The 25,325-nt window shown below is 40.3% G+C and overlaps 2 protein-coding genes and 1 long non-coding RNA gene across 3 annotated transcripts in view; all 3 read right to left on the reverse strand.

Moving 5' to 3' along the window:
• LOC308407496 (protein NLRC3-like) overlaps window positions 1–12,478 on the reverse strand; it is a gene marked incomplete at its 3' end in the record, with an annotated part of 496,743 nt that extends 484,265 nt beyond the window's left edge. Inside the window, exon 1 of the mRNA XM_080899151.1 lies at window positions 12,135–12,478. Coding sequence (XP_080755277.1) covers window positions 12,135–12,184 — 50 coding nt within the window. The 5' untranslated portion in view covers window positions 12,185–12,478. The remainder of the gene's footprint in view (window positions 1–12,134) is intronic.
• Window positions 1–14,707, reverse strand: part of ache (acetylcholinesterase (Yt blood group)) — a 32,969-nt gene extending 18,262 nt beyond the window's left edge. Inside the window, exon 1 of the mRNA XM_080878079.1 lies at window positions 14,540–14,707. The gene's annotated coding sequence lies outside the window, so the exon portion shown is untranslated. The remainder of the gene's footprint in view (window positions 1–14,539) is intronic.
• Window positions 14,708–17,111: 2,404 nt separating this feature from the next.
• LOC308394654 lies at window positions 17,112–24,796 on the reverse strand. The gene is made up of 3 exons (XR_013971271.1): window positions 22,760–24,796; window positions 18,985–19,143; window positions 17,112–17,323 (listed from the first exon to the last, which is right to left on the reverse strand). It is a non-coding gene; the product is annotated as an uncharacterized lncRNA (long non-coding RNA).
• Window positions 24,797–25,325: the final 529 nt, after the last annotated feature.

Below are 25,325 nucleotides of genomic sequence, written 5' to 3' on the forward strand. Positions count from 1 at the left end.
GCACAATGAGGAGGCAGGTGCTCTATATTCAATGAAATTTTATTTATACAGCACCAAATCACAACAACAGCCGCATCAAAGTGTTTCGTATTGTAAGGTAGACTCTACAATAATACATACACAGAAAGTATCCTCAAAAGCCTCCATTGCACTGGAGATTTGCATACTTTGATGAGCATACTTTTTTTTACCATGTTGTGCAAAGCAATGACCAGTAGGACAAAGCACATATTGTCCTCTAGTATAATGAGGAGGGAGAATCAATGTTCAGGAAGATCCAGGGTTAGAAGATACAGAAAATATTGTCAATATTTAGAGCACATGCTACCCTTTCTCTGAAAAAGCACATCAGCCACCTGCAGAAGTGGAAGAAGGCTATGAAGTGAAGAAAAGTGATGAAGAATCTGAACTATGTTCAAGTAGGTTCTCAGGCATCCAGGACATGGTAGTCTGAGGAGCTTGGAGAGAAAGTGACTGGGCTTCTTGAAGTTTCTTGAATTTTCAGAATGTGAAACTGAAATAGAAGATGTGTCAGAGGACTACACATCATCCATTTCAATTATGATGAAGACAAAGAATCAAGCAGGAAAGAGGAATCAGCTGAGACAGAGGAATATTTGCAGTAACGTGAGGAAACACTGATCTGGTCTTCTAACCTTCCCAGTGACAGACGATGCATGACTCTCTCATGTGCCTCAGAGAAAGATGATCTACCACAGTCCAAGCACATGTGCCAGGTCCCATACTCCTTCAGTGGCTTTTCTACTCGAGTACTGAAAGCATTATACACAGTGTATTCTGCTTGTATTCTGCTTTTTAACGTTCACATGCTGATGGATGCATCAGAGACCAAGTTGGGGTTCAGTAACTTGCCCAAGGACACCTTGGTAAGAACTCCAGACTAGAGCACACAGAGATTGAACCAACAACCATCCAATTAGCAGATGACCTGCTCTACAGCCAACTCAATGATGAACAAGGAGGGACAACAAGAGAGGAAGAAAAATGGACCGAATGCAGCTGTAGGCATATGTGGGTGTGTTGATTCTTACTGCCGTGCATCCAGTAGAGTCGCTACGGCCAGTTTATGACATCCTGAGTCTGGTAGAGAAGTTTTCATGCTGACACAAGATTAATCATAGAAGCACAAAAAGGACATAATTTCTTGATAAAGACACAATAGATGATCGTCGTTCATGACACAAACGTGCTCCCATTTGAGGTGTATGATGTGTGTTGGTGTTGACTTGACTTGAAACACAAGTGGGTGTTCCTCCTGCTGTGATGTAAGATCCTGGTACTGATGTGACTGTATGAGCACCAAATCCCCTTCAGAGGACTCTGTCCCCTCCAACAGAACATCCAAGTAAACCAGGGAACTTTGAGACAAAAACATGGGCAGCATGTGATGCAGGTCCAGCTGTACATGGAACATGCTCGTGTGCGATGGCAAACCGTCTGTCCTGCAGTCAGGACACGAGTTGTCCCTAACATTGCAGGTTTCCAAAAGAAAACAATCACCTGTAACAGCTTGTTTACTGTATATGCCCCTTGGCCTGCAACTGCAGAAAGAATGCTGTCCATGATGGGACCAGTGCAGAGGAATAAACCTGAGCTTCCTCCTGCACTTGGGTCAAATATGGACACGCCTTTGTCCTCATGAAAGTTTGCCTTCACTCAGACTCATGCCCTCCTACCATGCCAAAATATAGAAAACTGTCAGGCAATGAGTTGGAATAAAGTTGAATAAAACCTTGAAACACAGAGATGGATGATATTTTATACTTGTTGCTTCAAAGCAAACGGGGTCATTTTTGAGCCCTGAGGACCACAGGTGTGATTATGTGCTGCCATTTAAAATTTATAGATGGTTCAAAAAAAGAATTCTCACTAAAGTTCAACATACATCACTCTGTATGTTGAACTTTAGTGAGAATTTTTTTTTTTTTTTTTTTTTAAATATTTAATTTAATTAACCCTTTAAGACCTACCATAGAACCAAGTCCGCCAGAGCTTATATTATATTTTTACATGCTGTGGAGCCATTTTTGGGAGCATTTCAAGTTGCTATACATCAATACAACCATTACAGCCTAAATTTTAATAATATGTCTGCATTAGGTGCATAAATTGCAAAAAAAGTGCAATAAACTACAAAAAAATTGAAAATCGTTTTTGTTTTTTTAACATATATTTCTAGTTAGAGAAATTTAAGAGGCTTATCCCTCAAAACTGTAAATACAAAAAAGTTGCACAAACTAGTTTCCCACCACATGAAATTTATTTTGAGTGTCTTCATAGTTTTATTTTTGAAATACACCAATTTTTATACACTGCAGGAAAAACGAAAATAAATATTATAGTGCAAATTTGCAAAATAACAGCATATGCATCAAAATAAACTATTTCCAGCAGTGCAATATGAGTCCTAAGCATCCCAGAAACGACACAGAAAGTCATAAACTCAAACATAACTTTTTAAAACACAAGTATAGGCTCATAAGGCCCCGATCGTAAAAAAACTACATTTCCGCAAAATGACGTCACTTCCGGTTTCGGGCAGGTCATGCGGTCATGTGATAGTTTGCGCTGATGGACGTAGGAAGTGTTACAAACAGCTGATCGGATCGGCGAAGCGTGTTTCTGGAATATCATGTTTTTGTTGCTGCAAGTGATTTTTATGCAGTTTTTGCAAAGCTATATGTGGAAGGAAACTGTGACCTAGGACAAGCTGATGGCATCAGATGTAAGTACAACTCCTCCAGTTTCATATGCAAAAAAAATTATTGCGCTAGCTTACGTGGTTGCAGAGCTACCGGGATTTAAAAATAGTTACGCAAAATGGAGCGTGCCCGCTCCGATCGGCTGTAAAGGGTTAAATATTTAATTTTCTTGTTTTATTTTCGCTAAAAAACAGGGTGTATTTTTTGTAAACAAGGTCTGGTGGCCCTAAAATGTAAAATGTTGGGTAAATTATGTGTTAATGTGTTGGTCTTAAGTAAAACTAAGGTGTAACACTGAATTGATTGACAATTTATACTTTATACTTTAAAAAACAGTCAAATGAAGTGGGGACATTTTTGACCCCTGAGGACCACCAGTGTGATTATTTGCTGCCATTAAAAATTTTCAAACGCTTGAAAAAAAACTTTCTCACTAAAGTTCAACATACAGCACTCTCTAGTTATTCAGATAGTCAAAATTATCTAAACAATTAAATATTTAATTTTCTCAATTTGTTTTCGCTAAAAAACAGGGTTTATTTTTTGTAAAGAAGGTCTGGTGGCCCTAAAATGTAAAATGTTGAGTAAATTTTGTGTTAATGTGTTGGTCTTAAGTAAAACTAAGGTGTAACACTGAATTGATTGACAATTTATACTTTTTACTTTAAAAAAACAGTCAAATGAAGTGGGGACATTTTTGACCCCTGAGGACCACCAGTGTGATTATTTGCTGCCATTAAAAAAATTTAAATGGTTCAAAAAAAAAATTCTCACTAAAGTTCAACATACAGCACTCTCTAGTTATTCAGATAGTCAAAATTATCTAAACAATTAAATATTTAATTTTCTCAATTTGTTTTCGCTAAAAAACAGGGTTTATTTTTTTGTAAAGAAGGTCTGGTGGCCCTAAAATGTAAAATGTTGAGTAAATTTTGTGTTAATGTGTTGGTCTTAAGTAAAACTAAGGTGTAACACTGAATTGATTGACAATTTATACTTTTTACTTTAAAAAACAGTCAAATGAAGTGGGGACACTTTTGACCCCTGATGGCTCACATTGTATGCAAATCGGGAGGACATCACAAGGGCTAGAAATGCATCTCCTCACAGCTAGAAACTTTAAACATTTGTGAAAATAACATACAGGAGATTGTGGAATTAGAAAGAGGATTTGGGTTTCTAAAGGTCAGAGAACATTAAGTTTAATAAACTCAAAGACTTTTTATTTTGCTCATTATTGCAAAAATGGAAACCTGGCAACCTCTACCGCTCACCCGGGTCAGTTCACCTGGTGCCAAATGACTTGAGCTAACCTAGAGCTTGACATTAAATTTAGCTAGTTTGTCGTATTAATGTTTAATTATTATAAAATTGTGTCAACACATCGTGTACGGTAACAGTTTCAACAAATGCTTTCAGTGATACAATGGTAGCATTTTGAGCCCAGGCCTCATTTTTTGGTGGTTTCTGTGTAACTGATGCAGTCCTGCACCTTTTACTGCAGGTGACAAGTGAACGGTGACAATGCAAAAATACATTCTTTATACTGAGGAAGAGTGCTCAGAAATAGTATTCGTGCACTCAAGTATCGCCCCACTACTCCTCCTGTGTGACAGTTATCCTCTATTCCTTACAGTCTAAGTTTCTGTCTCCAGCCTGACTGGTGTGTCAACTGTGTCCAGCCACTGCAGCACAATTATTCATTTCAATTTTATACATAAAACACCAAAATCACAACAACAGTCACCTCAGGGCACTTTATACTGCAAGGTAAAGGCCCAATAATAATGCAGAGAGAACCCCAACAATCAGTCGATCCCCTCTGAGCAAGAACTTAGTGAGGAGGAAGAAAAGCTCTGAGAAACCAGACCAGACTGCCGTGACCGGTCTGGGGTGAAGGGAGGAAGACAGAACGAAAGACGCAGCGTGGAAGACAGAAAGAGATCAATAATAACTAATGAATAAATGCAGAATGGTGTATAAACACATAGTGAGTGAATAAGAAACACTAGTGCACAGTCCTCTGCAGCCTGGACCTATTGCAGCATCACTAAGGGAGGATTCAGGGTCACCTGATCCAACCCAACTATATGCTTTAGCAAAAAGGGAAGTGTTAAGTATGAAAGTAGAGAGGATGGATGTCTCTCGAATCCCGACTGGCAGCTGGTTTCTGCAGAAGAGACTCTGAAAGCTCTGGCTCCCGTTTTACTTTTTAAAACCCAGGAGCCACAAGTAAGACAAGTCTGACAGCAAAGTGCTCTAATGGGGTTATGCGATACTGTGAGTTTTACTAAAGTAAACATAAAACGTGTCAGGGTCACAAGGTTGCGTGTGTTAAGTCAAATTTATTCATATAGCACATTGACCAAGGTGCTGTACATTTAAGATAATCAACAGAGACAAAAACATAGGAAGACATGGCAAAAGTTAGGAAACAAGAATCATAAAATTAGAAGATTTGAGTGAGAAATAAGACCAATACAAGCAGTACCAACTGATTGTGATTTAAAAGCCAAAGAATAAAAGTGGGTTTGTAGACGGGTTTGAAAGTGTTGGGGAGGTCCTGATGTGAAGGAGCAGTCACAGCAAAGGCTCGGTCTCCTCTGAGCTTTGGTCCGCAGACCTCAGTGATCTTGCAGGAGCGTACCAATTCAACAGATCAGAAAGGTATGAGGGTGCTAACCCGTGCAACGCCTCAAAAACAAATAATAAAATCTTAAAATTAATTCAAAAACTAACTGGCAGCCAGTGTAAGGATGCCAGTATGGGAGATATGTGGTCTCACCTCCCAGTTAGTAACTGTGCTGCAGCGTTTTGGACCAGCTACAGTCGGCTAACTGATGACAGGCTAACACCAGAGTAAAGACTATTACAGAGAGTCGAGGAGAGATGAAATGAAGGCATGAACAGCTCTGTCAAAGTCTCTGAAACAGAGAAATGGCTTCACTTTAGCAAGAAGATGAAAGAAACTGGACTTGATTACAGCATTGATCTGTTTATCAAACATTAGAGTCAAAAATCCCTCCTGGGTTCCTCTTAACATCCTCCAAACAATCTAGCAAACCCTTCAGACGACTCACAGATCTACAAATATTTCAGGTGTAAAAAAATCACCTAACATGAGAGGCTGAATGTTGTGTTTAAAGATAGCAGAAAACTGCAAGAAATCACATTTAAACAGTGTTGGGCAAGTTACTTTGAATTCTAGTTACTAGTTACTTCTTCAAAAAAAGTAACTGAGTTAGTAACTGAGTTACAAGATTCTAAAAGTAATTAATTACTTGAAAAGTAATTAATTACTTAAAAAGTAACTATTGCGTTACTTTAAAAAAACGTTTAACCCTCTGGGGTCCAGGTTGTAACTGGCCATTTTTAACTACTTTTGATGTTTCCTCCACATTTCGCCGTTAAAAATGATTTACTTTGTCTTGTTTGGTACCATCCTTTTCAGCACAACCTCACGTGTCTGAATTTACAGTCATGTTTTCATTTTGACAAACTGTATTAACACAATTGATCTAAAATCAGACAGAAAACATAAAATCCGAGTAGAAAAAGTTCTATTTTTACTGTAACAACCACAAACATGTTTATTGAATCATATTTCATAACTTTAAATGCAAATATAAATTGTCAATTTTAAAACCACATGCACAAGTTTTGCAAACAACAAAGTTATTTGCATCCATTTACCTTTTACCTTGATTTTTTTAAATAACCATTTCAAACTATTTATAGAACAATCATCTGTTCTTCAGTGAGATGCCACAAATTATTTGTGCCACTGCAAAAAAATAATTTCTGTCCACTATAAAGGAAACATCACAGCCTGAGACCTGCAGGTCTGACAGCAGCAGGTGTATCACTGCTGTTTCTACCTGGAGACAGCAGTCGCCTCATTGTTCTGACACACAACACAAAACTGTTTGTTGAAAATCTGTAACGCGACCGGACCGCATTTTATTGTTAGTAACTGTAACGCCGTTGTAACAATAGAAATAGTAATTAGTTAGATTACTCGTCACTGAAAAAGGTAACGCCGTTACCTGTAACGCCGTTATTCCCATCACTGCGTTTAAATTGTATTTTAGGCACCCCGCTACAAGCAGACGGTTACAAAAAGAATGTCATTTGTTTCCATTTCTTTAATTGTATCTATGAAAATGATTGATGATAACAGTTCAACAGGCATACAATATTAAAATTAACACAAAATTTGTGGTTTTCAGAGAACTATTAGCTGGAAACATCTCAGCATGCTGTGCAGTATAGAAATGTCCTGACTCCAGCTCTATACCCAGTATGTCGGCTTCAGTGTTCATTGCTTCCTGTAGTTTAACACAGACACAATAGTTTCCTCTAGAATTTGGATGCTAACTAGTAATCGCTGTTTTGTGTCGCTCCTATCACGTACAGAACTTTGGAGTTGAAAGTTTCTTCATCCATTTTCTTAATTATTCGTCCTACTCAGGTTTGTGCAGCTGTCACTGGACAAAACATGGGGCACACCTTGGACTGGTTGCCAGTCCACCACAGGGTAACACATACAGAATGACCAGTTTAGAATCAGAAGATCAAATTAATGTCTTTGAATTGTGGTGGGACGATGGAGTACTAACCCAATCAAGTAACAACTGCGACACAGTGCACACCGTGGACCATCTACCTCCACAACCACATCTGGTTTGTCCACAGATCACAAGGTCTGTAGTACAATTCCTAGCTCCTCCTTTCTACATCCTGAAGCCCAGGTTTTGTCCTACACATCCATCCCACTGTGAGTGTGCATGTGTCAATATTAGATACAAAAAATGAATATGTGCGTGGTCATGTGACTATGATGTGTAGTGCAAAGTGCTTTGAGCGCAGCTCAGTTACTTCCTTTTGTTCCACTGTGGAATTTCAGGAGGACTGAACAATACAGTGAGCTGGGATGATTTTACACCGAAACAGATCAAATATCAATTCTGCAATTATACTCGCTGAAATATCGCTCCACCACATCAGCACCTTGAAATTATTTGTGAAGACCAGGGACGGAAAAAACAAAGATAAAAAAGTGATGGTGGAAAGATTGGTTCCAGTGGGGTGAAGAAGGGTAGAGAAACACAGTGAGAGTGGGGCCAGGCCATGGGCGGGGAGAACGTGTGTCACCTCTCAAATTAGACCGAGGAATTTGTGCATAAGGTTGACAGAAGGATTGGTTTCACTGGGGGTGGGTTCAAGTTATGGCTCATGACTCTCAGGATAAAACACTGGAGGAGGAACCTAATATCAATTAAAATCAATAAATAAATCAGCCCTGATATGATTGAGGAATGCTGAAAATAATTAAATCAATTTATGAAAAAAATATAATCAGACTGAAGAGTCTCCAGTGCACAGATGGAGGACGAGGAGAAAAGATGATAAAAATGAGAAAACAAGCGATTACTCAACCAGTACACTTAGTTATACAGCTCGTGGTGATTGTGCATGTTCATCCTTAGTGTGGTCAGACCAGCGACCAGTCCAGGGTGCAACATCTGTGCTCGACTTATTTTATTTAAAAAGTGATACAAGTATGTCACCAGGTCAGCTCAGAGGAGTTGCAGGGCACTGATTTTTAATCAAATGCCTGTTCCTCGTGTGTACGTCCATCATTTGGTGTTATTTAAGCCACACTTACATGATTGTTGTCCCCACATCTCTACCACCACAGAAACAGGTGCACTGACTTTCCACTTACAATGGTGCATGTATAGAAATGCTCCTATGTGCAACTGTTAGTCATGGCTGTGGCTATTCATAGTGAGTGCACCACTGTTTAAACGCGTAAACACAATCTCATAAGTGTCTTTGCTGTATGAAATCTGACACTTTACTAGTTAGTCAAAGATAATATTCATTTTGCTCTATCGAAGCATATTAGCAACTGTAAACAGGATCTAGATGTTCTGTGGTACATGTGTGGCACTGCAGGGGTGTCACAATACCAGTGGCGGTCCTAGCCTGTTTGGCGCCCCGGGCAAACACTCCCTCTGGCACACCCCCCCCCCCACACACACACACACACACACAAAACACATCAAGGATTATACATTAACATAAAACTGTTGTCGGAACCATACTGAATTTCGCCAGAGACACACACACACACACATATGAAAAGAGAGAGAGTATGCATTGTATGCAAAGAGCTACCAAACAGCCATCATAATTCGTCATACAATGAGAACAGGACAAATCAACAACTGACAATGACTAATTAATATTAAAATCTGTAACATAATATTTGGAGTTTAGTCTGTTACTGTTACTATTTTTACCATTTATTTTTGGAGCAACTGTAACCCACATAATTTCCTTAGGGATTAATAAAGTATTCTGATTCTGATAGTTTCAGGATGACCTGCCATTATCCAATGACACATCTGCTTACCTGCATCTTTTGCTCCTTTCTCCTCCTCTTCTTTTCTCTTTTTTCTAAACTGAGGACCTGATGGCTTTGAACTTTTCTTGTCCATCTTCCATTGGTTTTAATTTTGCACTCCAGTATGAACACCCATCCCCCAACTCAGGGATCACCACAACATAACCTAATAGACCAACACCTTAGTTCACAGATTCACTTAGTCTAAGGTGTATCTGGGATTTCACACAACCCAGGATTCAAATCATGAATACATAATTTACAACATTATGAATGAAATGTGCTCTACTTGGAAGCAGCCGGCCCCTCCCCTTTCGACGGGTTGTGTGTGAGACTTTAAATCATCAAACTGTAAATTATACATTTTAAATTGTTATTGATCCTTTACCACGAGTCCTAAAGTGTATATTTATCTTCTTACTCTTCTTATATATATTGTTTGTTTACTTGCACTGCTGTAACTGGAGCCTCGTCGTCTCTCTATATACTGGACTGTAGCGGAGATGACAATAAAGTTTACTTTGACTTCGGCAGCGAGCAGGCGCACCGAGGGCTCTCGCGCTCACTTTTCTCGTATAGAATTTCGAAAAAACATCGGTGCAAATTATAAGTCTGTATCATGTCTGGTGTTTTCGTGTTTGTTGTTTTGTTTTTATTTTGTTTTATTTGGCGAGTTGGTTATTAGACGCTGCTCCAGCCGGTCAGAGAATCCCCCGCCGCCCCGCCCTCTCCTCCCTGTGCCGCAAGCAGCAGGCGCACCTCGCAAACGGAGGGCGCCCTTACTCCCAGCAAATGGGCGATAGAAAACCGATCGGTGCCTCTGCCATTCCCAATATGCGCTGCCTGATGTCGGGGCAGCATGAGTATGAGCAATTTTTTTTTGCTGATGCCTGTGATGCTGCCCCGCACCACGATGCCACCCCAGGCAACCGCCCATGTCGCCCGTATCAAAAACCGCTACTGCAAATCCCCAGGAAAACACTCAATGGTTGATACCATTTTCTGTAGCACAGGGGGGAAATTTGACCCCATCCCACAACAACAGAAGTAACGGCAAAGAAGTGACACCTCGGAAAATATCAGTGCGTTATTGTAAAAACAGAAAAGTTCAAGTTGCCTCAACCTGCCCCCCCCCCCCCCCCCCCCCCCGTTCACTCTGCTCCACCTCAAGCTGCAGCTCTTCAGCCTACAACTGTCGCCTGCTCCAGATTTCACTCTGTATTTGCTCTGATTAGCTCTCCACACTCTGTTCAGCTCAGCTGCAGCCTCCCCTCTGCTCTGCACAGCTAATGCTCATATGCATGGCAGCTAGGTTAACATTTTTGATAATAGTTTAATATTTCAGTTGAAATGAGAGTTTTACTGAGCTCTGAGTTTAAGTGTTAAGCATGTTAACTACATCAGCTGTCAGGGGGGAGGAGCTCTCTGTCTGCAGCAGTTGTGTGTGAAGTTGTGTGTCAGCTGCAGGAGGCAATGATGAGGCTGTTGGCACTGACACTGTCGCAGGGCTGAACTGAGAGAAGCATCCAAAAATGAAATGACTGTGCAACATCTGTAGGGTCCATGTATCACATGATGCTACCAGTAGTGACACCAACCCTAGCCAACCCCCTCTGCTGCTTAACAGACCAGATCAATAACCCAGCAGTCTGATTGGCCTGATGCTACAGTATGATAACAAATAGTTGTTTTTTCACACATAGAGCAGTTATTAAGATCTATATTACGAATCTTTATACTTTTGCATATATCATAACCATTTAATCGTTTGTGTTTCTCTTCCGTGTCATCTTAAACGTTCACTGCCTGCATGTAACGTAAGGGTCGCCAAAATCTGCATCGTGACACAATTTTGTTCACATGACCACAAAATACAGAGAGAAGGTTCTGAAAAAGCCCTGCAGGCCTGGCAGAAATCGCCTGCTAGTTACATACAAAAATATGACTCTTTATGTCCTAATGTTGTGGTTTTTATGATTAAAAGACATCCCTGCTCCCGAAAATGGCTGCACAGTATCTATCACAGCGTCGTCCCCTCCCACAGGAAGCTGCATTTTCCTGTCTCCACACTCGGCACACACACGCAGGCTGTACAGGTTACTGGCAAACCCGGTTTTTAATATGTTAACAATAAACAGTAGCGCTTCAAGATAAATGCTACAATGAGAACATAACCCTTCTGCTTAAAAAATAAATATGATATCAAAATACTTCACCAGATGAATATTTATTAAGTGACAGCTATAGGCCTTTTTTGTTCCACAGATAAATGACTTCAAAGAGATTTACGAAAACAAAGCAAGTCACAATGTGCAAAAAATACACAGTATTAGCTCTGATAATAAGTCTAAAAAGGGGTAAAATCATAAAAGTATTATTTTTATTAAATTAAATTACACAAAAGACAAGAATTAGTATTTAACATAGTGCACAAGCATCGTCTGTTGAATACAAAAACTGGAACAACTGGAAATAACGTACTAATAATTATATATTAATAGTTTTATAATAATTCATACATTCAAAATTTAATGATGAGCAAACAAAAGGAAACTAGCAACACGGCTGCACAGCCTGATGCTCCACGAACATAAGCATGCTCTAAAGTTCAGCTTTGTTTCTACCCCAAAAGTGGGGATAGTGACACTCCACTCAAGTCACCCACTCAAATGAAATATAAATCCACTTGCATTAAATAACTGTCTTTCACAGCAGTGTTTATCTTTCTCACAGCTACCAGAGATAAAGAAATCTTCAGTTTGGTTTAAGCAAGAGTGCAGCCTGAGTACAGTGTAGGTCAGGGGTGCTCACACTTTTTCCGCATGTGAGCTACTTATAAAATGACCAAGTCAAAATGATCTACCCACTACAAAAATCCAAAACATATACTTATTTATAAATATATTGAGGATTCTTTATATCTACAATGTATATACATGCATAACCGCAATATCCAATATTTCACAACACAATTAACTATGTAAATTTTTTGTCATTACCTGAGTTTACTCTGATGACTTGCACTGAATTGAATCAGCCAGGGATGCATAGTCCGGACAGTAGCTGCTGACGGCCAGGTTTAAGAGAAAAAACCGAGAGCTAAAAATTGGAGTTAACTCGCTGACTAGCTTGTCAGTTTTACTACACTTCGCGCCGCAGTTTGCGCATGCGCAGCGACCTAAGCGTCAGAAAAAATCTGATGTCATCTGACTGGCTTCCCTGTATCAATCAAGTGACGGGATGGATGATAGGCTGGCATCTATTTTTTTAATGCCATGCGATCTACCAATACTACCTTTGCGATCGACTGGTCGATCGCGATCGACGTATTGAGCACCCCTGGTGTAGGTGCTGGGACACGAGCTAGAAACTCACCTTATTATTACCTGTAAAGATTTCTAACTTGAGTGCAAAATAACAGGCTGGAATAATAGGAACAAATTAAAGTGAAAATAATCGTCTTGAATCCTCTATGCTCGCCAAAGCAGCAAAGCAGCAGAGCAACCAGAGTTTGGATCCAGAAATGTGCAGAGCCAGAATCACTTACAGATATTAACTTGTGTGATAAAACTGCACGCACATGCAAGTTTTATTAAATGAACACATTCAGTAAAACCTGCAGCGCTGATTAAACTTTGGCAATCATCCCACTGACATTGTATAAGGACTGAGTGCTGTCTGCTGCCAAAATAGCTTTTACTGTTATGACTTGGAAAAGAAATACATTCAAGCTACCGAGACCTGCAGATACAGAGAGGCAGGAGAAAATGGTTGCTTTGTTTTTAACTGCAGATATCATTCATTAAGGCAGGACTGGCTTGGTTTCAGGCTTTAGTGCTCTCGCTTCTCTTCCACTTTCAATGTGCTGCCGGCACATGTTACCAATCTGAATTATGGATCTATAGATTTTTGCTTAAAGCTGAAAGAAATTCAACTTGTGGAAGCTTCAGTGCATTAGTGCAGGATCAGCCTATCACATCATGTTTATCCAAATCCTCCAGCACGGCCGTTAGCCAAGCAAATCACATTATGCAGAGATCCTGAAAAAGTCATGTAGCCTCTTATAATTTAGCATCACATTGTAAGGAGAAAATGATAACAGGGGGAGTAAATAATCAGCTTCTTATATGAACACAATTTCTAGCAGGCAGCTAGCTTGACTAATTTTACCTCCTAATCGAAACTTCTCATGACTAATTATGGCAATAATATGACGGTCAGTCTGGGCCTCTGTTGGTCACAAGATCAACATCTGTCCCTGTTTAGTTTCTGCCATCATACCACAACCAGTTTTGAATGGGGAGAAACAGCCTTGAAATCTGAAGAAAAACACGAATTTGTTACTGTCAGCATGACTTATAAACTCTTTGGATGTGCATGAAACACCCTGGAAAGAAACTTTAAAACAGTGCATGATTTTTAAACTTAGCCAAGTATTTTAATGCTTAAACCTAAATGAGAACTTACTGTACTTAAATCTAAACAAGTTCTTTTTAGTGTGTATTAATAATAATCCATTTAAAAACGTACTAATAGTGTATTACAGAATAATATATGTGAAATGTAAACATCTGTCACATGTATGACCGGAACTGTGGTCTCTGTAGTTGTTCATCAGATAACGGATTAATCTGTGCCCATAAATGCAAATCAACAGATCAGAAGTCGTGACTATTTTCTGAAGCGCACGGAGCCTGTGTTTGACCAGTGCTGCTGTTTCAGCCACTGCTTTGACCACATACGAATCTAATGCTGTCAAATACATTTGCTAAAAGGGAATAAAATTATCAAGCAACAACACTGCCACTGGTTCAAATGTTGTACTGTTAGAAAGGTGTACATTTAATGCAAAGAAAAAGAAGCATTTTGTATCAGCAATTTTCTAAAAACACCATCATACCTGCACAGACACGGTTCTGCAAACCAAACAAAGTTACAGTAGAATTTTACTAAAATCTCTTACATATTTGCCACAATATGAGCCCGGATGGTATCCTGCCATGTTTCCCGAGCTCTGTAGTTCTGCTTACAGACACGGGAGCCTTAAAGTGCCAGTATGTAACACTGAGTTTGGCCTGGCGCTCTGCCCGTGCCGGAGAACCGCATCTACAGCGCACAGTCTAACCCGGTACCGGTGTTGTGGAGCAAAAAGAAAAAAGAAAAGGCCTGTAACCATGACCACCTTTGATGTAGCAACGATTAAACGGAATAACGTCAGTCGTGCAACACAAATACTGGTGACTTATTGCTCGAGTTTGAGAGCAGCTTCCTCGGTGTCAGAAATCAAAGACGCACACAGAGCGCAGAAATGCTTCATTGTTATGGTTTTAATATAGCGCTGCCTCTTCGTGTCAGCTGTCAAGTGGCTCGCTGAATAATAATAGCTTCAGTTTTTCGGTCTTACCCGCCTATTCCTTCGAAGAGAACCCGAGGCGACGACTTGGTGCCTGCTTTCTTTCGTTCCTTGCTCTGCCTGGGCAGCGATAATTACCCCGAAGAAAAGCAGAGGCTGTGAAAATGTCGATAGTAGCGCATTAAAGCAGCGGCGAGTTTACGGACACACTCGGTCGGTTAGACCGTAAAGCACTGACAGTAGGGGGAGACTGCTCCTAATAAATACCGCTTGTAAACATGGAGCTGACAGTTACTCTCGCGAGAGCACCTGTAGTGCTTTAAACTACTCCCCGATGAAAAAAAACCACATATGGTGCCAAATTAGACACGTCTAAAATAAAGTGTCTGTGCAGAGACCAAAGAACTCATGGCTACATATCGTACACCATGCATCAAGCTGCAGATTCATGTAAATATTATTTCCTTTTATTTTCGTTAGGTTTTGTTACTCTTTCTGCCTTCACATCACTAAAAACTCAGCAAGGCCCTTGGTTGGCTGCTTGTTTTAGGAAGGACCACCCAGCTTCTGTTTCCATGGCGAATGATAAAAGCAGAAAATGATATATACCGTGAACTGAATTTTGTAAATATACACTCAGTTATGCATACCTGTGAAATCTAATGAAATGCAGTGTGAGAGCTCTACCACATATTCTACTGTCACCCACCACATGTTTTTGCCACGTTATAGAAGAAAGATTGAGGCACCCACTGTGGCAGACACGAGGCAACTGAAAAAGCCAGTCTGAGTCATAGTTTGTGTTTTGTCTTTGTCTGTCTATCTACATTCCTGCTTACTGTCCCCAAATGCTTCTTCATATTGATGATCCTTGGCAGTCTGATTGTCTAACATCCGTCAACTATCGATCGATTACATTGATCCCTTTTCTGCCACTGATCCATATTGTGAGGGCAGCGGTCTACGTCGAGACCCAGAGGCCTTCCTTTCTGGGGACGCCACCCTAAAGCTGGTTCTATGGTCGAGCACAGAGAGCACGGTCGTCTGCCTGCAGCGAGCGCTGTTCTCAGAGGGAGGCAGTGTTACAACCGGTCTGTGGCCACTCTTGCTTGTGCTGTTGTCGCTCTGTCAGCCGGCCACAAAGGAGAGCAAAACTATAACACTTGAATTTGAATTTAACCTTATTGTGATCATAAATACATGAAATGTAACGAGAGTAGGTGCCTTCCTTATCGTGATAGTCATTCACACAATACACCATTGCATGTGGCATATAACACTATTGCATGAAAACACACATGTGTGGCATTATTGTACATAATATCAACTATTATATATGGTGCTAGGTGGTGAGTAATGCCCTGATGGCTCTCAGATAGAAACTGTTCTCCAGCCTGGAACAAACTATGATGGGATGTGAGGAATCTTTTCAAATGTGGAGTTCACCAGCTGATGGTCTCCTGGGTATCTTTATTGTAGATGCTCCGCAGTCCTCTTCTTGTAGTCCCTCTTAGCCTTTTAATGCCTCTCTTTAGGTTGGTCCATGCCATGCTGTAGAGGGCCTTGACACCAGACTTGATGTTCCTCTCTTGAAGCAGCTGCTGGACCTTCCTAGTCTTGGTTGGGAAAGACTGGGATGTGTTTCATCACAGTAACAGTCGGTGCAGGTCTTGAAATAGCATGCAAAGCGTTCAAGTGAAACCAGTGGTAAAAAGTGAAAAAGTGACCGTGCAACCACTCTTTGTGATTTTCATACTGTAGTTTTTTTATCATTGAAGTTTTTTTGTTCCCAGTGAACATTATATTGGAGGACTGCATGGAAGAACATCTTGGATGGGTGAAAACCTCTCTCCGCCTCGGTCCAACCAAAAAGTCTACACAGACGGACACATTTGTGGGACCATAAATTTAACCTCATTCCCAACAGCCAGTCTTGGCAGGATGGGACTGGACTGTTTGCCAGTCTACACGACGCTACACTTTCTCTACCCTGGAGATGCTAGAGATACACTACACGAGGGCCTATATCTTACAATAGCAGCTTGAAGCAACCGTTGTTGTGAAGTGGTGCACTATAATTAACATGTGAGGAGTTTATACTGTCAGACTATGTCTGTCCCCAAAACTTAAAAGCATGTAGTAGAGTAAAATGTAACAAAAGTGGTATAAATAGTATATAATAGTAATGTCATTTTAAATTCTATGTTTATTAATGAGGTCAGAGTAGGTGGTTCACATTTCACAAACAGAGAGGCCGTCTGTCTCGTTGTAAGTTCATGTTTACATTTGAGCCTATAATACTTAAAAGAATGTTTTACAACCAGACACTCGTCTCAGACGGCATTAACTCTGACTTTAGCTCTCCTGTCACAGATGTTCTGTAACTTGCACACAAAGTTGAGGACTATATTGTCTGGTATGTGTTTCCGTGTGTGTTTGTTCAACTCGGCATCAGACACATTTCCACTTTTCCACAAATTTGCAAAAAATTAACAAACACATAATAATTGAGCAGTAGGATACTCGTAGGTTTTCCTTTATTTTACATAGAAAATATTTAAACACAGTAGTAATTACATCTATTCAATTCAATTCAATTCAATTTTATTTATATAGCGCCAAATCACAACAAAAGTCGCCTCAAAGCGTTCCATAGATACAGAGAAAAACCCAACAATCATATGACCCCCTATGAGCAAGCACTTTGGCGACAGTGGGAAGGAAAAACTCCCTTTTAACAGGAAGAAACCTCCGGCAGAACCAGGCTCAGGGAGGGGCGGGGCCATCTGCTGCGACCGGTTGGGGTGAGAGAAGGAAGACAGGACAAAAGACATGCTGTGGAAGAGAGACAGAGGTTAATAACAGATATGATTCAATGCAGAGAGGTCTATTAACACATAGTGAGTGAGAAAGGTGACTGGAAAGGAAAAACTCAATGCATCAGACATCTGAATGGTCTTTGTACATTAATCATTAGTTGCATTGTTTATGATAAAATGAAAAACAGACCTCCAGCCAACATACAAAGAAGCCCACTGTGTGCTTTGCCTCCCACAGTCCCCAGACATGCATCTTAGGTTTAATTATTCTGGTAGGTTGTGGTCTAAAGCGCTTTGAGTGAGACTAGAAAAAAGTTATACAAATGCAAGTACATTGTATTGTTCACAACTTGCCAGTTTAACTTAGTTCTAATGAAGTGGTTGGATAGTTTTTTAAAACACAACCAGCTGTTCTATTTTTACATTAAGTACATATTCACATCACAGTGAAGATCCTTTGCAAAGCCAGCCATCCAGTGCATGCACACTGTTATAATAATAACATTGTTAACTCCATAAAACTACCGTGTCTTCTAAATATGTATCAATACTTCAAAAGGTAGCTCACAGAACCACAATGTTAGTCCATGTTCATTGTTTGCACACAGTCAATGACAGACCAACATTCCTCTAATTCTAAGCGTGACTTCTGCTGCAGCTGTGGGATGTTTGTCAGGAAAGTTGTCTTCTATAAAAGTCAGCTGTTGCCTCTTTACAGTTTTTCTATTCGTGCAACAAACCCCCTGATAAAATCAGGAGGTTGAAAGTTTCTGCGTACGTATATTTACCATGAAAAAAATGGTTGTTTGCTCTGTCAAACAGATCTAAGCAGCCCTGTGGCTTTGCATTAACATCAAGGAGTCTAATACTAATATCTGCAGCTGTATTAACGTAATTCAATACTAAACAGTTTACGGATGCAGTGGCTTGTTCGCAGGCAGAGTATAAAACTAATAACAGTTGGCTGTTAGAGGCCCTGCTGCTCTGGGTTGGATCTTATTTATGGTTTTGTTGCTATACTGTCAACAAACACCTTCACATGAGCCCCTCAGCTGCCATCTTTCAAACCTTCACTATGTAATGTTTAAAATAATTCGACACTTGAACAAAGCTGTGCGGCTGCATGGCAGGGTTGGAATGAGTGACCTATAATGAAGATATAACAAGCCTAATCTAAATTAAGCAAATTTATTATTTTATAAATGCTAAATGGAGGTTCTTATATCGCACGTGACAAAACTTGCCTGATTCACACAAGCGCCTTCTATCTAACTTAGACGAGGAGCAGACGAGGACTGAACCATCGACCTTCTAATTACTAAGTGACCTGCTCTACCGCCTGAGCTTTAGCCAAACCGTGTCAGGTGTGTTCATTTATTTCTTACAATCAATTCCCTACATGCGGCGGGTGTGGTTTGTGGCTCAGTTGCAGGGGAGGGGAGGGGTGGAGCAATCATCTCACCATGGCGCCCCTATAAAAGATGTGCTGGGACCTGAGGTGGACCTGAGGTGGACGTGTGTGTGTGCTACAAAGAGGGCAGCTGTGTGCAACTGTAAACGCTGTTGGTGTGTCATTTCCACACTACACTTTTTAATGTTGGGTTTAATTTATGAATAATTTAAAACAAATAGAAGTTACATAGCTGAAAATCCATCCATGCATTTTCTTACATTTACCTGGGGCCTGACCTGGGGCCTGGTCACAGCGGCAGCAGCCTAGGCAGAGAATCCCAGACCTCCCTCTCCCCAGCCACCTCCATCAGGCTGTTCCATGAGTTCATCTGAGCGGGTCAGTACCCTCGAGCTTTGGACAACCTGGAGATGAGCCAGCCCTTTCTTGTTTTAAACAAGTAAACAGACAAATGAAAAAAGAAGGTTCTTACTCCATTTTAAGTCAAGGAAGCTTCGTTAAAAGTAACATCTAAATTTCTAAGGCTACGCTTCTGCAAGAGACCCGAATCACCCAGGTGGTGTTTAATGTCAGACATTGCTCTGCCCGGTGCAATAATCAAAGTTTCAGTTTTGTCTCGGTTTAGCTGTAAATAGCTGTTGTTCAACCATTGCCTAATATTTGTTAAGCAGTCAAAATGCAGAGTTTGTGAACTTCAGAAGCCTTAAATGAGCAGTATAGCTAAATATCTTTAGCAAAAAGAAGAAATATCAATAAACTGCTGTATTATCTGGCCTAAAGGAAGAATGTATATTAAAAACAGAATAGGTCCCAGCACGGAGCCTCGAGGAACTCCATATAGCAGCTCTGTACATTCAGACATGATCTGCTTTGCATACACACTAAAACTCCTGACATTATGTAGGATGGAAACCACAGAAGAACAGAGCCAGACGTGCCAACCAGATCGCTCGGTTTGTTTATCAGGACGACGATTAACTGTGTCAAAGGCTGAGGAGAGGTCTAACCTAAGACCAGGACGTATTCTCCAGAATCTGCTGACTTCATAATATCACTGGTAACTTTAAGTAGTGATGTTTCAGTGGAATGCATTTCAAGAAAACCAGATTGGAAATAGTCATAGATGTTATGTTTATCCAGTTGGCTGCAACGTGAGCAGCAACTGGCTTCTCGAAGTCTTTTCATAAAAGGGAGTTTATAAGTATATAATTTGGTAGTAATGTTGGATCCAAGCAGTGTTGGGCAAGTTACTTTGAAAAAGTAATTAATTATAGTTACTAGTTACTAAAGTAACTGAGTTAGTAACTGAGTTACACGATTCTAAATTACTTGAAAAGTAACTATTGCGTTACTTTAACCCTCTGGGGTCCAGGGTAGAATTGGCCATTTTTAACTACTTTTGATGTTTCCTCCACATTTCACCGTTAAAAGCTATTTCCTTTGCCTTGTTTGGTATCATCCTTTTCAGCACAGCCTCACGTGTCTGAATTTACAGTCATGTTTTCATTTTGACAAACTGTATTAACACAATTGATCTAAAATCAGACAGAAAACATAAAATCCGAGTAGAAAAAGTTCTATTTTTACTGTAACAACCACAAACATGTTTATTGAATCATATTTCATAACTTTAAATGCAAATATAAATTGTCAATTTTAAAACCACATGCACAAGTTTTGCAAACAACAAAGTTATTTGCATCCATTTACCTTTTACCTTGTTTTTTTAAATAACCATTTCAAACTATTTACAGAACAATCAGCTGTTCTTCAATAAGATGCCACAAATTATTTGTGCCACTGCAAAAAAATAATTTCTGTCCACTATAAAGGAAACATCACAGCCTGATACCTGCAGGTCTGACAGCAGCAGGTGTATCACTGCTGTTTCTACCTGGAGACAGCAGTCGCCTCATTGTTCTGACACACAACACAAAACTATCCACAACACTACACACTAACTACACAAGACGACACATTAACTACACACTCCAAACACAATCTCTCACATCTCAAAATTCACTCTCTTTCTTTTTCTGCTGTCTCTCTCTCTCGCCCAGATTACTTACAACTTATATATAAGCTGCGGTGAGCTGAACACAGCTTCAACCCTCTGTTTGTTGAAAAATAGTAACGGACCGCATTTTCTTGTTAGTTACGGTAACAGCGTTTCAACAATAGTAGTAGTAATTAGTTAGATAACTCGTTACTGAAAAAGGTAAAGCCGTTACCTGTAACCCATGGTTGGGGTTTTTTTTAGCCTTGGTTTCACAATGGCATGTTTTAAAAAGCTGGGGAACCCCGCAGTCTGAAGAGAAACAGTAAAAAGGTTCACAACCCAAGGACCAACAGTATCAAAACGCTGGTAAAAAGCTTGGTGGGGAGGATATATGAGGGGCATGAAGACGACTTCATTTTATCTATGAGGGTTGTCATATTATCAAATTTCACAGGTGTAAAAGTAGACCAGGAGTGCTACACTGGGAGAACATGAAAGCTTTGGGGGAGATCGACAAAATTGATCGACCTGTTCCCAAATCAATCTTGGGTGTCGTGGCACCACAGGCACTTATGGATACCCATTCAGGTTCAGATCCGGCAGGCGGTTCCTCCCGATCATGCGCTTCCAGGTCTCGCTGTTGTTGCCCACATGAGCATTAAAGTCTCGCAGTAGGCCACAGAGTCTCCAGTTGAAGCACCCTCGAGCACTCCATCCAAGGAATCTAGGAAGGCCAGGTACTCTGCACTCAGGACCATTCCCCAAACCTAAGGCGCAAGGAACAAAAATCTCTAGTCCACAAGGAAAAACTACGAGGTACAGGCCACAAGCCAAGGGGATGCCAAGATATTCAGCCCAGTTCACTACCTCTCACGGAGGGCAACTCCAGACTGGAACAGAGTCCAAGCCATGCATTGAGGTGATCCTGACTATATTTAGCCTCCTTCCCCACCAGAGAGGTGACATTAAATTTCCCAGAATTTGTAGCTGGGAATCGATCTGCCAGGGTCTACACCCTTTGCTGCTATCCAGAACACACTGCAACCTCCTCTGATGCACTTCTTGTGGGTGGTGGGCCTACAAGAAGGAAGGCCCATGGCTCCTTTTTTGGGCTGTGCCCAGCCAGACCGCATGGGTAAGGCTCACACACTATGCACTCTCCCTCCAGCACCCTCCCAGGCCTGGTTCAGTAACCCTGTCCCAGCCATTTTGAACTGTTCTCTTCTTTTTATAGTGATAAGGTTCTTCTAAATCACTCTTTGTGCCGTTCAACAACAGATCTTCTGGGATCCCTGGCACACACAAACCCCTTCACCATGATAAGGTAGCCCCTTTGGATCTTGCCCAACATACAAAGGGGCTTCAATTCACAGAGAGGCCTGTATTTTCATAACTGAAAATAATCAACTTACTGTATTTTGCGCACTATAATGCACACTTAAAATCCTTTAACTTTCTCGAAAATCGACAGAGTGCCTTCTGTATGAATTCTGGTTGTGCTTACTGACCTCGAATCGATTTTATGTGGTACACGGCGCTCAAAAATCTGTCAAAAAATGTTTTAGTACGACTTTGGTAAGCTATGAAGCCGCACCGCCTGATGGATTGTTGGAGCATTATGGCTACTGTAGTCAGGAGCCTCGCAGAGTCATCTGGGTCCTAAACTCCGTCCGCTTAAGGGTCCCAAAGTCAAACTGACACTGCAACATCACTGAGAGTTACAAACTGTCTTTCATCTTTAAATAAATGATCTGCATTGCTGCTTTACCAGGTGTAACAATTAAGTTTAACATCCAGGCATCCATGAAAACAGAATTTATTAAATTTAACGGAGTTAGCAGTTAGCAGGAAGTTAGCTCGCTAGTTTCCACCTTGTGGTAAGACTTGACTTAAGTGGCTAAAGAAGTGCAGGAGACAGATGCTGTCCAGTGTAGCGAGTGGTTTATTCACTATTTTGTGACCAAACAATATTTACAAAAAAAAGAAACTCAACTCCATAGTTAACTCAGTACAAATAAACATAACATAAGGTCACACTGTACCCAGCCACACCAACCTGGCCCTTTCTTCCCTGAACACCTGCATTCATCTGTTTAAATAGTCCATTCACCCCTGGACTACTCCATTCAGTAGGTAAGATGAACATTATCATACTCAAACCTATACTGCTACTCTTCACTAGCAATAAAATCTCTACAGTGTAATCAATACATATTTCACCAATAAATCCATTTCTGTATAAACACAGTCTAAAATCAGCTTTATTAAATTACAAAGATTCTCCCCGTTCTTCACCTGGTCTATCCTGTGACCTCAGATTAACCAGGAAGCTATAAATACAGGAAGTGAAACTATATTTCCTCCTTTTGTTCCTGGAACACAGGTAAGTAAGGTGAGTTCAAACTAAACCAGTTAACAGTTGAATTAAATAACGTGTTAACTTAACAAACTTGTCAGAATTGATTTAAACAAAGATGTTATGTTACATAATCTGTAAAAGTGCAAAACATAAACACGATATAGTAGATGTTTGCCTATTGCAGACTACATATGAGATATGGCTAAATCAAAACAAGCATGTTAACTAAGCGTTACATCCCCACGACGTATGTGTTCTCACCCATTTTGCCACACACCTAAACATGATGTAGCATGTTCTGACTGAGAGGTTTCTGCAAAATTCAAACGTACAGCTCTGCTCTCACTTCCAACATAAATGAAGACAGGAAACTAAACAGCAGTGACTTCTGTAGGGTTACTGAAGTTGGACTAGCTGGTATATAATGATGTGCTATGATCACTAGCTACACGCTATGTTAGCATAGCATAAACACAGTGAAGCTGGAGGATGAACTCCCAATGGTTAGGGACAATACAGGCTTTAAACCTCACTAAATCCTAGCCACTGATGAAATATTGCAATATTTTCACATGTTTATAATAATGTAAAAAAAACCTAACATTTTGTTCTTTCTTCTTCTATTTATCTTTATATTTATAAAACAAAATTATTCTGGGGATATTAATGATGGGTTCTTTATTGAGTTTGAGGTTCAGCAAGCAGAAAACAGTTATTTGGATAGTTTTGAAGGCGACTGACTGCAAAGAGCACTAGAATGTCTGTCTTTAGCTTAAACTACATGAAAAACAATACATTATTTACATCAGGCCTTCTATCTGAGCTTCAACAGTCATAATTCTGATGCTTTTGGTCAGAAATGTTTGTGTATCGCTGCAGTCGCTTGCAGAAAGGAGAGCAGCGAGAAGGAAATGAGAAGAGTGAGAAAGCAATAGAGGAGAGAAGGCACGGTGGCAAAGACATTTTAATCAACTTGAGTGCCTCGAATTTGACCTGCCTCACCTTTTTCCTCCCCACATGATGCATCTCTCTCTCACACGCATACACACATGCACACAGACATTAACGAACATCTACTCATATACACACAAACATACCCCTCATGTGGTCATGTAAGGCATGTCCTTTAAAAGTCTCTGTCCTGGATGTAACTGCTTCTCTGAACACAAGGCAGCTCAAAAATTATTGACCTCCACCTTCTAATTTCTCGTTATTACGTTACAAATAATCGTGTCCCTGAGTTGAGCCGTCACTGTCAAATCTTTGGACCCATTTGCATCATAGCCTTGTTTTTTCTCCTTTTGTCTACAGATGATGTCATATGCAGCCAGAGACTCATAAATATCTGCACCCTGTCTGATCGCCCATAGCTGCTTTTTTAAATATCAATATGTCTGACTCCAAATAAAATTACTCATCAGATTTGTGCCATATGTGTTTTTCCTGTGTGAGTATAATTGATTTGCTGAAAAAAATACAATACAACGTATAGATATGCACCATCGACCACACAGATGGATCCGCGACTCACACAACACGCTAGAATTTGATGGATTGATCTAATTCTGTGCTTCTGTTCCTCTTCATCTCCATCCTCTCCCTCACTCTCTCAATTACAGTGTCTGCCTCAGCACAGTGGCTCTCAGAGAATTAAGGAGACACTGCAGCACAACTGGTTGTAAATTACATAATCAATATGGTTTGATCTAAAGTGCAGACAGTGTTCACTACCATCCTACTACTGCATGCAAGAGTTTATCCGCTTGCTAAACAACCTAAGCATACATTTATTATTTGAGTGTATTTGTCTGCCTCTAACCTAACAGAGTGACTGGTTATGAAAAACATGAAGAGTCAGAGCTACAGTTTCTGTGTAGCAGGTGTTATGCTGTGCTGTTTACCTTGAAAAAGCTTTATTGACAAAGATGCTGTAGCAGCCACTTCCCAGCTGCTGACAGCTGGAGTTCATAAATCAAATCCTTATAATCCTTTTCATCTTTACGGACCTTATGCCCAAAGATTTGTAGTTTTGGTCTTGTCTTCACAGAGCATATTGTTCCAGACATCTTGTGTTTGCACAGATAAAATTTTGCAAACCTAAGCCTTTTATAGAGAATTTGTTTTCTCCTGAAAACCTTTTCAAACCTGGCATAACTGTTCAAATTGTTTAGAAATAACAAAATATCCTCCACAGATTGATGGACAACAATAGTTTATTCTCTAAGATCACTGCTGATCTCCATTGTGTG

The sequence above is a fragment of the Rhamphochromis sp. 'chilingali' genome (assembly GCF_963969265.1).
Source record: "Rhamphochromis sp. 'chilingali' genome assembly, chromosome: 1".
Taxonomy (NCBI): Eukaryota; Metazoa; Chordata; class Actinopteri; order Cichliformes; family Cichlidae; genus Rhamphochromis; species Rhamphochromis sp. 'chilingali'.